General features: G+C 52.7%; 1 protein-coding gene across 2 annotated transcripts in view; it reads right to left on the bottom strand.

Moving 5' to 3' along the window:
- Positions 1-15943, bottom strand: part of CACNA1S (calcium voltage-gated channel subunit alpha1 S) — a 65647-nt gene that overhangs the window by 39004 nt on the left and 10700 nt on the right. For both annotated transcript variants that reach the window (XM_086694169.1, XM_086694168.1), the window contains exons 3-9: positions 10473-10612; positions 7629-7771; positions 7305-7457; positions 4842-5047; positions 3142-3245; positions 1139-1284; positions 634-715 (exon numbers count right to left, since the gene is read on the bottom strand). In XM_086694169.1, coding sequence (XP_086550295.1) covers positions 634-715; positions 1139-1284; positions 3142-3245; positions 4842-5047; positions 7305-7457; positions 7629-7771; positions 10473-10612 — 974 coding nt within the window. The remainder of the gene's footprint in view (positions 1-633; positions 716-1138; positions 1285-3141; positions 3246-4841; positions 5048-7304; positions 7458-7628; positions 7772-10472; positions 10613-15943) is intronic.

Genomic DNA, 15943 nt, shown 5'->3' with positions numbered 1-15943 from the left:
TGTGTGTGTGTGTGTGTGTGTGTGTGTGTGTGTGTGTGTGTGTAAGAGAGATAAAAGCATAGCAAAGGTCTTGGAGGGATAGCCATCTGTTACCATGGTTACCTCTTTGCAGGGCAGTGGGACCTTCATCTTTTCTTTGATGTATTTCTCTACCACTGGGCTTTCAAAATCACGGTTATGTATGGATTTGTAAAAGGAAGCAGCCAACCAAACAAATACATCTTCCTCTTGAGACAAAGGCACTTGAGCCTGGAGTGTCCCCCTGTCTCCAGATCCCTGGCCGGCCAGCCTCCTGCCTGCAAAGCTCTCCATGCCACCTCTTTGCAACGCACACCTTCCCTCTTCCCGAGCAGAGGTTTCCGGGACTAATTAGCCCACCGACTCCACTCTCATCAGAGGGCAGCAGCCAAATCCTCTCCTTGCCTCCTGGCAGGCTCCCAGCCCCTTCCCTGTGTGCTGTATAAGCAGGTGATCTGCTGAGTGCCCTCTTATGGCGCTGAGGGATGGGGCATGTGACTCTAAAGCTAGTAAGTGGGTTCTAACAGTACATGGGGAACAGCACATGGGTTCTAACTCCATGTCTCGGGGAGTTCTGAGTCTGGGAAGACCCCGGGGAGAAGGGCAGATACTTACACAAACTGGATGATTTTGTTCAAGCCCTCGATTTCATACAGGCTCTCTGTGTCGGAGCCTCCTTCATCCAGAGACAGCTTCCCTGGGAACGAGAGAGAAAAGGTGGGCCAGTCTTTGGGGCCCCTCCGGGCTGGACACACCTAGGCCGGGCACACCTGGAAAAGGGGCCATTGTCTGGAGGCACCTAGTGGGCCTGGATGGCTCTGTGTTTTCCCGAGCCGCCCGAGGAAGAGCCCACACTTGCAGGGGAGGGGCGGCTGTGGGCAGGCAGCATGGCACTCTGTACTTCAGGAGGAGCCCCGGGCACACCCGGATGCCATCCTTTCGAGCCGTAAGGCTTAAGGTGGGTCACTCACCCTCTAAGGGCCTGAGTTTTCTCACCTGCAAAATGGCAACAGTCTACCTGCCAGAAGGGCGACGTGACGCAGTGCCGTCTCTGGGAGCCGACCGCGAGGGGCCGCTCAGGGGTGGGGAGGGCATGCTGACTATGCCTTTGGGCCCGAACCTTCTCTCAAGTCCTCAACGTCCATGACCTCGCCCTGCGTGATCCAGCTCATGTAGCCCCGGAGGTCCTCTTCCAGCTGCTGCTTCTCCCGGAGCTTTTGGAAGGTTCCCCTGGACTTGGCCTTCTCCCGCTCCTTAGTGAATTCCCTGAAGGAACAGAGAGATGGGGAAGGGCGGAGAAAAAAGAGAGGGTGTGGAGAAGGATTGGGCTTCCCAAGGACAGAGAGAGCATGTTCTGTGGCTGGATGCGCCCCTGCCTTCGGGCCCAGGGTGTCGCCTAGGGTCCAGGTGCCCTTCCAGGTGACAGAGGGGCAGCTCCTCTCGTGCCCCCTCGCCATCCACACCCTCAGGAGCACCTTGGAGCGCCCAGCCTGCCTTTCTCATTGCCTTCTTCTCATCTCGTCTGGCATTTTATCCTCCCTCGTCTTGGGGTCGCCTTGGACACTAGGGGTTAATGACATGACCATTTCCCTAACAGAATCAGCCACGGATCCTCAAATTTTCCAGGCTTCCCTGACCCTTGAAGCTACCTTAGGAATTTAGTTCTGCTTACAGACCTAAGGTCTGGAGGAAATTCCCCTGAGTCTAGAAGAAACCAGGTGGCCACACTGGAAGGAAAGGACCGGAGGGTCAGCAAAGGATCTTCAGACCAGCAGAGACAACCCACTGAGCAGGGTGGAGAGAGAGGGAGGAGAGAGGGAGACGCAGGCACAGTCATTGGCTTGTCACATCAGCGCCTCAGCCCTCAGCACCATCCCCAGGGACAGGGCCCGGGCAGGGGGGCTCTGACCCTTTCCTGCTGTGGATCCTTTGGTAGTTCCAGGAAAACTGAGGCTACCTCCTCAGGATAATGTTGCAAAATGCACAAAATAAAACCATCTCATTACAAAGGAGTCGATTGTATCGCAATATAGTTATGGACATATAAAAAATTGTGATAAGTACGCATATGCTTCTTTGTTAGCTCATTCCCTAGCAAAGCCAAGTTGTAGATCTAACAACTCTCATAGTTTCAAAGTAGTAATGCGTGTTGTGTGGGTTCTATTGGGACAAGTCACAGGGAGCGCTAAATACCACCATGGCGCACTGTCTCCATGCCTAGTGAAAGGAGACGCTAGATTTCAATCCGAGCTAGCAGAAAAGAAAGACAAGTTTTTCTCATTCAAGTTCACAGACCCCCTGAGTTCTTTCTACAGAATGCTTGGAGGGAAGCTTCTGGGGTGGGGTGATGGCCATGGGGAAGGGGGCTGATGGTCACTTCTAGATTCTCCACTGTGGCTGCCTCGGAGCCGTCGCAGAGAGAACAGCTCTCATTAATAATGACCATTAGTAGTTAGTGCTCATTATGTGCTGGACTCTGTTCTAAGGACTTTCTACGTATTAACTCATTTAATGCTCCCAGCACCCCTATGGGATTATTCCCATTTGACAGATGAGGCACAGAGAGGTTAGGTGATGAGGCAAAGGTCACACGGCCACCAAGCAGTAGTGTAAAGATTTAAACTTGGACAGTCTAGCCCCAGTCTGGGTGCTTCACTGAAGGCCACACAGACTCCTAACATGAAGCATCGGCTCCTGCACATCCAGGGGCAGGAGGCTGGGATCTCGGGGGCTTCACCCAGAGGGAGTGCAGGTGTAGAGGGACAGAAGAAGAAAGGATGCGAGAAGGCTTGGGGAGAAGGGAGAAAAATGAAAAATCGAGGGGCTCCTACCTGTATCTTCTACACCTCCTTTGCTAACCCGGGAGTGTGCTCTTGGCAAAAGGGGAGCCAGGGGTAAGCGGAGGTTCTAATCCACATCTCCCTGCCCTGCTTCTCCCCTTCCTCCTCCTCCTCCTCCTCCCACACCTCTTCCTCCTTTACTGCCTACTCTCTTTCTCCCTCTTGCTCTTTTCCTGCTGTCCCCATCCCACCCCCAACCTCTCTGCCCCTTCTCCCTTCCACCCTCCATCCTTCTCCTGTCCTTTTCTTCCCTCTCCCTGCAGCTGCTTGTGAACTTCCTTACCCGCTCAGGACACCCAGCACCAGGTTGAGAATGAAGAAGGATCCCAGCAGAATGAGGGTGACAAAATAGATCCAGGGCCACTCGTTCCCAATGGCATCATTGACCTGGTCCAGACAAAAGCACGAGTCCCATTCACTGACCCGAGAGGGCTTAGGTCCCCTTCTGGACTCAATGCTCCACCTGACCCTGGGGACAAGGAGAGAGGCCATCTGGGCCCAGTGAGAGGACTGTCCTCGCCCAAAGATCTAGGACCCAGAATTAGAAGGACATCTCAAAAGTAGCCTTGCTGGCTGTCCACTTGGCCAGACAAGTCCGACACATTTCTTCCCCCAGCCATTCACCTCCCTGGCTCAACCCTTTCATTTACTTTTTTTTTTTTAATTGTTTTTGAGTGTTTATTTATTTTTGTAAGAGAGAGAGAGAGACAGTGTGAGCAGGGGAGGAGCAGAGAGAAAGGGAGACACAGAATCTGAATCAGGCTTCAGGCTCCCAGCTGTCAGCACAGAGCCCAATGCAGGGCTCGAACTCACAAATCGTGAGATCATGACCAAAGCTGAAGTCAGATGCTTAACCATCGGAGCCACCCAGGCACCCCTGGGCTCAACTCTCTCATATACTCTCTCTCCAGTTGGTTTCCTTACAGCCAAGATTTTTCAAAGTAGAAGAAACACTAAAAAGTCTCGGCGTGAGCTTGGCCAGCTCCTTCATAAACAAGCTCTGTGACCCTAGACAAGTCACCTAACATCTCTGAGCATTATCCCATCTGTCCATGGGGATAATGATATACGCTTGCCCCTCACAGACCCGTAATAGAGGTGAAATAACACGTGACAGTCCTTTGACATGTTTGATAACTCGCTCCCAAAATATGAGCTGACGAGAACTACCCATACTAATCCTTTATGTTTGCAAAGCATCTGACTGTTTGACAATCTTTTCCCCAACAGGCAGTATCATGTTGTGGTTACGCGTCCTGGGATCAGAGCCCGAGGGATTAGAGTTTGCTCACCAGCGCCATAACTATGGGCAAGTTACTGGACCTCCTTGAGCCTCGGTTTCCTCATCTGTAAAGTGGGAACCATGCCTTCCATTGTTGGAAGATTAATTAAGAAATGCAACCTAGCTCCTGATAACACCAAATAAATAATATACTCCAACAAGAAAATTTATATAGCATTGACCACATTACTGTTGTAATTCAGTTAATCTTCCTGGTAGTAACCATCAGAACTACCCTATGATGTAGGCAGTGTTTTTATTTTATAGGCAAGGAAACTCATATCTAAAAATATTTATATGGGAAAGCAGTCTTGCCCTGGGGCAAAAAAAAAAAAAAAAAAGACTCAAAGGGTCCTTTATCCCTCAAGAAATCTGAGATTCTAGGTCACAGGAATGAGTCGCTCACAGCCAGGCTTAGGGAAAAGTTAGAAGTTGAGACCAGAACCCATGGAGCTCCTGGTTTCCATTCCTCTCCCACCTCTTAGGTTCTGCACAGACAGGTTGTGCCTTGGGGATTGTCCAAAGGATGGCGGGACACACACCTGGGGACAGGAAGGGGGCCATGCACCCCGTGTAGGTTTCCCAGGGAGGGGTAAGAAGCAGCCGCGGACACTGGAGTCAGCGACTGTCGAGCCCCTCCCCCTCCCCGACGAGCCTGCGGATGAAGGCAGAAGGTTCTGCAGGCACAGGGCCAGACCCACCCAGTAGAGGACATCGGTCCACCCCTCCATGGTGATGCACTGGTACACGGTGAGCATGGAGAAGCCAAAGTTGTCAAAGTGCGTGATGCCGTGGTTGGGCCCCGGCCAGCCGCCCCGACACTCGCTGCCGTTGATGGTGCACGGGCGTCCCGAGCCCGTCCTGGCGCAGGGTGAGGGCTTCTCGTTCTCTACCGTGGCCACGATATCTGGGGGCGGAAGGCAGCATGAGCATGAGCATCAGATGAGAGGAGCAGGTGGACAGGAATGAGAGAAGGTAGTTTTGCAATCGTTGAGCAATAGGTCTAAAACACACTCAGCTGAAAACACAAAGGACTGCGCCCCCTGGAGCATATGGCGATGGAGGAGGAGGGCTGCTTGGGACGGGCGGCCCAGCCGTGGATGTCTACAGGCAGCAGTGGTCATATCTTAGGCCCCAGGGCCTCATCAGAGGGCCCGCTTCGAGGATTACTTTCCTATGAGGACGTAACCTACGTAGCAGGTGTAATGTGAATGCCAGGTATATCCACAGAGCTTTAAAACAGGAGGCAGCTATCCCGCTGGGGCGGAGGTGAGGGGCGAGGTCACACGTGTTCTGACTCAAGAGTTCCTTCTGGGAGATGACGTGGAGATACCCCAATGGTACTGAGATGAGCTGCACAAGACACGACGCTTCAGGGGTGCGGGTCTACAGGCATTCCCAGCAGTCCCCGCTGTGTCCCTGGATGGTGCTCTTATTATCTCTAAAATCCTTCAGTTTGGATTCCATCCTGGATCCCTTCTTATCGGGGGATGTTTTAGTCCTCTATTGTGTTCAGAGATTAAAATTAGCTCATCAGAGTTGGAATGCCCTACCTTACCCGTATTTACCATGTTGCCTCCATCTTCTGGAGAAGGGAGAGGAGAACATCAATAGTTCTGGGCTCTGAGTGGGTCCCTGACCCCTCAAGGCAAGGAGGGCCCATCCCAGAAAGGTTTTTGAGCACGGCTGGCCAGCACTGGTCAAGAACGCATGAGAACACTGGATGAGACCACCAAATTTGGTCTGAAGGTTGTGATAGAAAGTCTCCTCCTCTCCGTCTGGATAACGCGTATCACAGGACATAGACTGTTACAGGAACAGGACGAGGCTTAACTAGGAGGGGACTAGGAGTGAAGCCACTGAAAGCTCTATGAGAGCTCACTGTTTTGGGTTGGGCTTGGACCTTGCGTTGCCCGTCCCCTCGTCAGTGGGCCTGGGGAAGTAAGGCGTCTCCCAAGACACTGCAGGTATTGTAGTGTTGGCCATCCTGGGTTACTCTGGTGAGTTAGGTTCTGGGCTTTCGGTGGGAGGGGTTCTCCTAACAGAAGTCACCTCTTCCTCATGCCATCACCAATTCCTGTCGACCCTGGTAGAATCAACCCTCCAACCAAGACAGATCGATACCTGCCATCTCGGCAGCAATCAGTCTCAGAGTACAGGGTGGGACCCGCACCCTTTCAGGCCCCCACTCGGTCACAATTATTTTTATAATAATGCCAAGACATTATTTCATCTCCCGATCCTTCAACAAACGCAGGGTGGAGTTTTCTAGAGACTACATGACGTGTGATTTCACAACAGACTGAGCACAGAGGTAGCTGTGGGTATCCAGCAGATTCTATTAAGCCAGGCATTAAAGAGATTTAGACAAAAAGTAAGACAGTACTATTCTTGCGTCAAGTGTTTTGGGTTTGGGAAAATACAGTACTTTTTTAATAAAATAAATTATTTATGTTCATAATGGCCTTATTAGTGTCCTTTTAAAATGAATTAATAAATTAATATTGTGACATTTTTTTCCCAGTTTTCGTATCTAATGCCATAAATGTCAATCAATAAAATCCATGCCAACAAAAGCTCTTTGGGGTCCTTAATAATTTTTAAGAGTGCCAAGAGTCCTGAGGCAAACAGTTTGACAACTACTGGCTTAGAAGGCTGGGGTCAGGCTCGGCTGGGCCTCAAGACGTATTATCTCTGAGAACCCTACAAATAACCCTTCGGCTCCTGGGTGCTTTCTTGAGATCCCCTTTCAAACACTGCTCTGTGGGTCCCGGCTCTGAGGGCCTGCTCAGACTAAAGCTAAAACGACGGCTGTAAAGAAAAGTACAAGTGGAAATTTGGGCTTGTCCTGACCTGCAGCTCAAGCCACAGCAGGCTCAGAAAGCCCAAAGAGACCACATTTATTTATTTGGGGTGGGAGTGCTCCATTCAGAGCAAGCTGTGGCCTGGGCCCCTGTCCACGTGCCTCCATCACTGACCCTGGCAGACCCGTGCTTCCTTCAAGGGAGACTTTGTCCAAGAGAGAACCATTCCTCAGGTCAACAGGTGTGGAAAGCAATGACCTTCTCCACGGCTGAGGTGGCTGTCCCTTTTGAATTGTCTTAGGACTACGGCCACCACTGCCACCACCACCCCAACCCCACCCCAGCGCCCTGGGAGCTCACCTGTCCCAATGAAGTAGCAGGTCTTGTGCATTTTGCCCTTGAAGAGCTCCAGCCCGATGATGGCATAGATGATGACCATAAAGAGGACAAGCAGGGCGATGTGGAACAGGGGAAGCATGGCCTTGAAGATGGAGTTGAGGACCACCTGCAGGCCTGCAGAGGGCGAGCAGGGAGGAGAAAGGAGGAGTCACTTCCCCTCTTGGTCTCCTGGCCCTCCCACTCTCTATGTCCTGGGAAGCCTCTGGGTTGGAAGGGGACCCAGAACTGGGCCGGGGAACGGGTTGGGGGAGGAGGAAGGGCATCTGCAGGAGCACCGGCACCCACTCGGCACCCCCGACACAAGCCGGAGGGGTCTGAGCACACGGAAGGCTCTCAGGGCCTTGACGTCCAGGCCAGCCCCTTTGCTGCTCATCGGGGCGGTGTTGCTTTGGATGACGTTAACCTGTTCCAGAATCACGGTGAAAACCCTAGAGGGGAGAAGAGGGAGAGAGGAGGGCTCAGTGGTCAGACAAGCGACTGGTCTGGGACCCTGTGTCTCATCTGTGCTCAAGAGGCCTGTGGACAGGCCTAGGGGACAGGAAGCAACTCTCATCAATCTCTAACTCGGGTTTGGTCATGCCGGTCTGGAAAATTTTATTAGAAGATTCTGAGGCCAAGTTCAGACTCTGCACAAAGAGGATTGGATTCGGGGCGCCTGGGTGGCGCAGTCGGTTGAGTGTCCGACTTCAGCCAGGTCACGATCTTGCGGTCCGGGAGTTCGAGCCCCGCGTCGGGCTCTGGCCTGATGGCTCAGAGCCTGGAGCCTGTTTCCGATTCTGTGTCTCCCTCTCTGCCCCTCCCCCGTTCATGCTCTGTCTCTCTCTGTCCCAAAAATAAATAAACGTTGAAAAAAAAAATTTAAAAAAAAAGAGGATTGGATCCATCTGAGATGTCCAATCTGGGCACCGAACGGGGGTGTTGAGGGACACGTGCCACAGGCACTCACAGGCCTTGGCCTGGGAGCTGAGTGTACCCCGTGGGGGGGCTGAGGGTCACCAGTGGCGCTGCACTCGGTGGGGACCCAGAGGAGAAAGCCCAGAGCTGTGTCTCTCTGTGCAGCACTTTCTGACAATGCCCTCTTATTTCCTTTCCTGCTCATTTGCCCCTCCTCTCAATTCACTCGAATTCCCATTATCCTCTGAAGACCATCTCAAACCCTTCTTTATGAATCCTGCCTTTGACAAGGAACCCCTGGGACAAGTCGCTGAGTCCAACAATGGTGCGCTGTGTGCTATTGTTTTCCCACACTCTATTATTCTGTCATCATTTGTCTTGGCCTCCCCCCCAGGCTGGTTCATCAAGAGTAGAGGCCGAGTCACAGAATTCTGCCTTCCCCAGTGTGCCTCAAGCCGCATGGGATAATTAGTAAATCATCAACATCATGTTTATTGAGTCGAGGGGCAGCCTAATGGTTAAATACCAGGTTCTGGAGCCAAGATCGCCTTGGTGCGAATCCTGGCACAGCCACTGGCTAGCTATGCGACCTCGGGCAAGTTGCTTGACCTCTCTGAGCCTTAGCCTCCTTAAGTGGAAAAAATGAGATTGTTGAAAAAGCTAAATGAGATGTTACATGTAAAACACATAGTAAGTGCTTGATAAATGCTGCTGTTGTAATTAGGGGATGGTTATTAAAAGTTATATTATGGACTGAATTGTGTACCCCTCAAATTCAGATGTTGAAGCCCCAACCCTCAGTACCCCAGACAGTGGCTGTATTTGGAGACCGGGCGTTTTTACTTTATTTTTTACATTTTTTAACATTTATTTATTTTTTTTTCAAACGTTTTTTTATTTTTTTATTTTTTTATTTTTGGGACAGAGAGAGACAGAGCATGAACGGGGGAGGGGCAGAGAGAGAGGGAGACACAGAATCGGAAACAGGCTCCAGGCTCTGAGCCATCAGCCCAGAGCCTGACGCGGGGCTCGAACTCCCGGACCACGAGATCGTGACCTGGCTGAAGTCGGACGCTTAACCGACTGCGCCACCCAGGCGCCCCAACATTTATTTATTTTTGAGAGACAGAGCACAAGCAGGGAAGGGGCAGAGAAAAAGGGAGACACAGAATCTGAAGTAGGCTCCAGGCTCTGGGCTGTCAGCACAAAGCCCGACTCAGGGCTTGAACCCACGAACCCATGAGATCATGACCTGAGCCGAAGTCAGATGCTTAACTGGCTGAGCCACTCAGGTGCCCTGACAAGGCCTCTTAAAAAAAATTTTTTTTTTAATGTTTATTTATTATTGAGAGGCAGAGAGAGACAGAGCATGAGCAGGGGAGGGGCAGAGAGAGGAGGAGACACAGAATCCCAAACAGGCTCCAGGCTCTGAGCTGTTAGCACAGAGCCCGATGTGGGGCTCGAACCCACAAGCCACAAGATCACGACCTGAGGTGAAGTTGGGTGCCTAACCGACTGAGCCACCCAGGCGCCCCTGACAAGTTCTTTTTAAGGAGTTAAGTTAAGTGAGGCTGTTAGGGTCGACCCTAATCCAATCTGGCTGGTGTCGTTAGAAGAGGAGGAAATTCGGACACACGAAGAGGCACCCGGGTGTCCACAGAGGAAGGACCACGTGGTCGCAGGGAGGAGGTGGCCACCCACAATCCCGGGAGAGAGGCTGCAGGAAAAACCAAACCTGGGAACACCTTGACCTTGGCTTTCCAGCCTCCAGAGCTGTGAGGAAATGAGTTTCTGTTGTTTAAGCCCCCCAGTCTGTGGGATTTGGTTATGGTCCCCCCGGGCAGACAAATACAGGTTTCTAAATATCCACCTCTGTGAGCCCAAATAACAGGTTCCCCATATACCCCATGTAGGTCCAGGGAATAAAGGCGGAGACATTTATAAATGTCCAGAAACTGCCGGCCATTGAAACCACACCCATCATTTCCCATTTTGTGTGAGGTGAAAAGAAGAAAGGAGCCCGTGGTGCCTCGCTGGGGGAGGGGCGGGACCTGCCAGGGCAGTGTGTCACTCTCGACAGGCAGGGGCCAGCCCCTAACAGAGGCTGCTCCATGGCAGGGCGTGCATGGTGCTGGGGGCCCCGCCTGCCTCTGGGATGCTGGTGGCGGCGGTGGGCACAGCGTCCTCAGAGGGCCCCTCTGACCTCAAACCCCACTCCCCACATGTGGGCCTCACCCCAGGAAGACGATGATGAAGTCTAGCACATTCCAGCCGCTGCGCAGGTAGGCATCCTGGTGGAACAGGAAGCCATAGGCAATGATCTTCATGGCGGCTTCGATTGAGAAGACGATGAGGAAGAAATACTCCAGTTTCTCCTGTGGAGGCAAACAGTCACACCACTCCTCTGTGTATTCCGGGTGTGCCCTTGATCCTTCCGTTCTCTTCTCCTCCAGGCACACTGTTCCTCAGACGTGCCTGCCCCAGGACATTTGCACTGGCTGTTCCCTCCGCCTGGAATTCCCACCCCCCACCCCCACCCCCACCTCACCACCACACATCCCCACATTGCCAGCTCCCTCCTTTCCTACAGGTCTTTACTCAAAAGTCATCCCTCACCCAGGCCTTCCCTGGCCCCACAAGTACAACTGGAGTGACCTCTGACTTTTTCTGTTCCTCTTCTCTGCTTTAGTTTATCTCCTTAGCACTTATCCCTAGCTAAAAATACCATATATATTTTTATCTTGTTCGTTTTCTGTCTCACCCACTTGAATGTAAACTCCATGAAGTATGTGGATTTTTGTTCATTTCTTTTATCACTCTACTTCCGTGGCCTAGAATTGGATGAATAAATGAATGGTCTGGGCAGCCCCCAAAGTGAAGGTCCCCAGGTGGTTTCTGGTTTGGGCATCTTTCTTCTCGCGCCGTCCTGAGGACCGACAGTGGGGCATGACTGCAGAGAGGGGGTGCATTTCTCAGGACCCCAGATGGCCCTCTCTGGCTGGTCGGGGGTCTCACCTTTAACCCATCTTTCTGTAACCTCCCCCTGCTCGTCCTACCAGCCCGCCCACACCAGCTGCCTTCGGGGAGCCCTCTGGAGCCCACAAACAGGATGATTCAGGGGGAGGGGAATCGGGCACACTGTGTCTGGAGGAGGGCCCGCAGGTACCAGGTAGGGGGGGTGGGGGTTTCAGCTCAGCCTCTGCCCTGCAGGAGGCCTTGCTGACCCTTCCACGTTCTGGCCCTGCAGCCCGATTCTCTGATTCTCTCAGTTACCCCGTCCTGGACCCAGTCACCCTTCCCCCACCTCTGGGCCCAGGAGAGCTATTTCTAACTGAGAAGGCAGCATCCCCTGTGCCAGGACTCCAGGCTGAAAGTGCTCTCCTTGCAGCCATCTGAACCCTGGTTGGTGGCTTCCAAGAGCCCTGCACCCCACCCCACCCCCACCAACCTCCGCGGACAAGCCCAGTCTCCCGAGAGAGGGTGTCGCCCAGCCTGCAGGCAGGACGGAGCTACAGCACTACACAACTCCGGGAGGGATTGACTGCCCTCTGGAGCTGACCAACGAGGGTGTCTGTGCCCCAACCAGCTCCCTCCCTTACCATTAGTCACCAACACCCCCAGGAAAGCCGTCCCCCGGCCAGGGCCTCTCCATCAGCACACTCCGGAGGCATAACTCAGATTATGAATTCGTAATATGAATTCTTTATTCTGGATGGAGCCAGATCAGGAAACGAGCCACCCCATTAATGATTTGGAAGAGAATTTGTTTTTACTTCCAAGTAGTAGCTGTGGGAAGCAAGGGAAGAGGTTGCCAAATGGCCCGTTGACATGGATGCGGTCCGAGAAACCTCCCAGCTCGTCATTCGGAGAACATTCCCGAGAGCATAGTTTTCCCTTCTATATGGAGGGGGAAACTGAGGCACACGTGGACTGAGACTACTTTCCTTAACCTCACCCCTAGTTCCTCCCACCAGTTGTAATCCCAAAGCTTGCTTTTTCTTCCAGATAATGTATGGTCAAAATGCAAAACATACCATTCTACTAATGGGCCTATTTACAGGGATTGTGCCTAACTGAAGGTGAAACGGGAATCGTGGGGCACCTGGCTCCATGGGGAGATGCACAGGGCAGTCGGGGCACCTCCCCGCTGAGGTGGAGTGGGGGCAGCCATGGAAGGCCTCCTTGGAATGGGCTGGGTGCTTTCGTTCCTGGGCAGGGTCGGCTTCCGGGGAGTCAGGCTCACCAGTAAGGGAAAAGCATAGGGAGGAGAGTGAAGTCAAGTCAGCATTTTAAGTTTTAAGTTGCTGCAACCCCAGGGGCAAGACAGTTGAAGTGGGAGTGAGTGGAGGGAAAACAGGGCCCAAAATAGTTGTGGTGCTCAGAGGCTGGGCGGTCAGCCACGTCCACGGGAGCACTGCCCACACCTGCCACTGCCTGTCCTACGGCCGCCAGACCCTGAGTGAGCTTGTCGAGGCCCGTAGGCCTCAGATGGGGTCACTCAGGTTCCACAGCCTGTTGGCTCCCAGGCCCATCTCTCCCCACCACACTCCCCTGACCCGATCGCGGAGCACCTGGAACTCTACGGATCTGCCATAGGAGCCCCGTGTGTGCACGTAACACGGGCCCTCGCCCAGGAGGACATGGGAGCAGGCTATGTCCCTTCTTGAGTTTTGGGACAGTGTTGTCCATGCCACATCGGGTTGCCCCATGGCCCCTCCAGCCTGGGCTCAGTCTTTGACAGAGGAACAAGGGACATCCATTTCACAGATATTTATTCAACGTTGGACTGGAGGCAGCAGGCAAGACCCTGCTATCTCTCCCCAAGATCGAAGTTATCAACTTTCCCCCGAACATCCCAGTTCCCCTCAGCACCCCCTTCAGAGGCTGCCATCAGCAGGTGGGAGGCAGTAGGTATGTGGCGTAAAGGTTCCCATCAGCTCTGTTTCTTTGGACAAGTTCCTGACCTCTGTGACCCTCCGTTTCTTCATTGGTAAAGCTGAGATAACGACAACTACCTACCTGGAAGAGTCATTCTGAGGAATAAATGGCCTCCTGTAGGGAAGTGCCCACAACTTCCTGGCACATTCCAAATGCTCAGAAAGCCACAGCTTTTCTTATTAGATGCCTGGGCCCAGTTGTGAAGGTCTGATTTCTGCTGGCACCGTGTTCTACCAGTTTCCACAGAGCTGTTGTCTCAGGTCACTTCTGCGGGTAGCTCACCAGGAAGGACTTGGCTCTGTCCTACCTTCAATTCAACATGCTTAAAACTGATCTTCTCTTACTCCTGAACTTGCTCCCTTCCTCGATTGTCCCTGTCTCAGTCAATGACACCGAGCGGCCCAAGCTAGGAATCCAGGGTCTTTCCTGGCTCTTCCCATCACTCTTCCCTGGGCCGAGGGGCCTTGACTCTGTTCCCTGCTGTGTCACCTGCATCTAGAACAGTGCCCGCCACACCAGTGTTTGTGATCAAAGGAATGAGCCAGTGTCCTTACTGTGCTGCTTCTCAACGTACAGACTGGAGGCTGGTGCTGTCCACAAGCTGTTGCTATCAGTCTGAGACAAGCATAGGCAGTGAGAATAAGCATTTGGAAATTGTTGCAGCAATTCGCCACAACTTCCGAGCACATGGGTGGACCATAGCCTCAGGTGGGGCTTGACGAGTCTCAGAGGGCACAGCTGTGACGTGATCCCATGAAGTAGGACCACCTACCAGTCCGCAGTGGATTGCAAATTGAAAGCAGCGACCGGCCGATTTTTTCCCCACATAGTTGTCTCTGAGCCTCTGCTCTGGAGCACATCACACTTCCTGACGCATGGCAAGTGCCCAAGAAATGTTTGTTGAATGAATTAAAAAAGCAGTCAACAATCATCATCTCTCCTACGACGTAATTTAAAGGGAGGTTGTGATATTGCATTTATAACATGAAATGTATATTTCTTCTTCAAGGTCTTTGGCACAGAGCTCCTAAAACATTTGGAATTTCGTAAGCGATGAGAGTTGACAAAGATGTCTTTGTTATGTTAACAGAGTAACGACTTGAGGAACTCACCTAAGGTTGGGGACGCATCACCGGAGGAACCAACCCTATCATTAAAAGGTTGGAACTTTCAGTCCAACCCCCTTAACCTCCCGGGAGGGGAAAGGAGTTAAAGGCTGAATCAATCACCAACGGCCAGTGATGTAATCAACTGTGCCTATCTAAAAAGCCCCATGAAAACCCAGAAGGACAGGTTCAGAGAGTTTCTGGGTTGGTGAACAATGGAGACGCGGGGAAGGAGAGTGGTGCATTCAGAAAGCATGGAAGTTTCATGCCCTTTTCCCCCATACCTTGAGGTCAAGGTGTGCACCTCTTCCATCTGGCTGTACCTGAGTTATACTCTTTTACAATGAACCAGTGATCTAGTAAGTAGAATGTTTCTCTGCATGAGCCACGCTAGCAAATTAATCAGACCCAAGGGGAAGGTCGTTGGAACCTGCCATCCACAGCCCGTCCGTCAGAAGCACAGATAACAACCCGAACTTGCTATGGGTATCTGAAGTTGGGGATGGTGGTGGCAATCTTGTAGGACCGAGCCCTTCATCTGTGAGATCTGATGTTCTATCCAGGTAGACAGTGTGAGAATTTTTTTGAATTGTAGGTTCACCCGGCTGGTGTCAGAGTGTTGCCCAGTGGTGTGGGAAAAACCCCCCACGTACACACTGGAAATGGGTGCCGAATCAATACGGGTGCAGCCTCGGGATCTCTATTCCTGAGGAGGGACGCTACACCCCAGGCTCTGAGACCAGAGTAGGGGAGACAGCGCTGATCCCCTGACCCTCCTGACCTCACGGGAGGACCGTGAACCAGTCTGACTTTGCGAGACGAACTTTGTTGCCGGCTTCCTACAAGTGCCTTCACTGCCACGATCCCCTTCAAGAGAATTCTTGTCTCTCCACAGACAGACCTCTAACTGGGTTTCCCCGGAGCATGGCCCCGACCACAGCCGTTGCACCTGTTCCTGGGGGCGTTGGAGCTGGCCACTCCCAAAGTCCTGGGCTGGAAAAGGCAGGGGTTAGACTGCAGTTCCCTCGCCCTCCTACTGCCTCTATTTCCAGTCTGTCCTCCATCTGTGAGGGGCAGCCAGTCCTGCCACGGAACTGCTCCCCCCACTGGCATGTGCTAGGCGTTGACGGAAGAGGGTGGGAGCTGGCCGGACCCTGTCTGGGACCACAGAAGCAACTGTTAGCATACCGTCTCCCTCCATATCCCTGCCCCAACGCTGTAGCCTGCAGGAAGGCTGGACTGGACTCCAGTCTCCCGGGCCCCCTGCACCCGCCTTGGAGGGCTCAGAAAGAACCATAGCTTAGAGCAGGGCTGACAAAAGAGCCAGAGGCCTCCTGCCACTGCCGGGCCTCATCTCCTGTGCCTGAGTCTCCTTCCTGAGGCTCAACCCATGGTGATCCGTTAGGACACAAATCCTCCTGGTGGGAGGCCATTCATTCATAGTTGTTGTTAACTCTTTAAGGTACACTTGCTTCAAGGAGCCAAAGTGGGTTTGGCGGAGGGAGAGGGAACCCGGTGTGTGTGTAGGGAGCACAGGCTGGGTGAGGCGGGGCTCCGTGCGGGCATCCTCGTACACGCCTTCATGCCTGGGGGCCTCACAGTAAGTGTTCCCAGCAGGCTGGTGGGTGCTGCGGTTATGACTTTCGTGACATTAATGATTGT

Source organism: Puma concolor, chromosome E4, assembly GCF_028749965.1.
Source record: "Puma concolor isolate L17-30 chromosome E4, mPumCon1.1.hap2, whole genome shotgun sequence".
Taxonomy (NCBI): Eukaryota; Metazoa; Chordata; class Mammalia; order Carnivora; family Felidae; genus Puma; species Puma concolor.
Note: the sequence above shows the minus strand (reverse complement) of the source record. Positions and strands in the feature narration are given on the sequence as shown.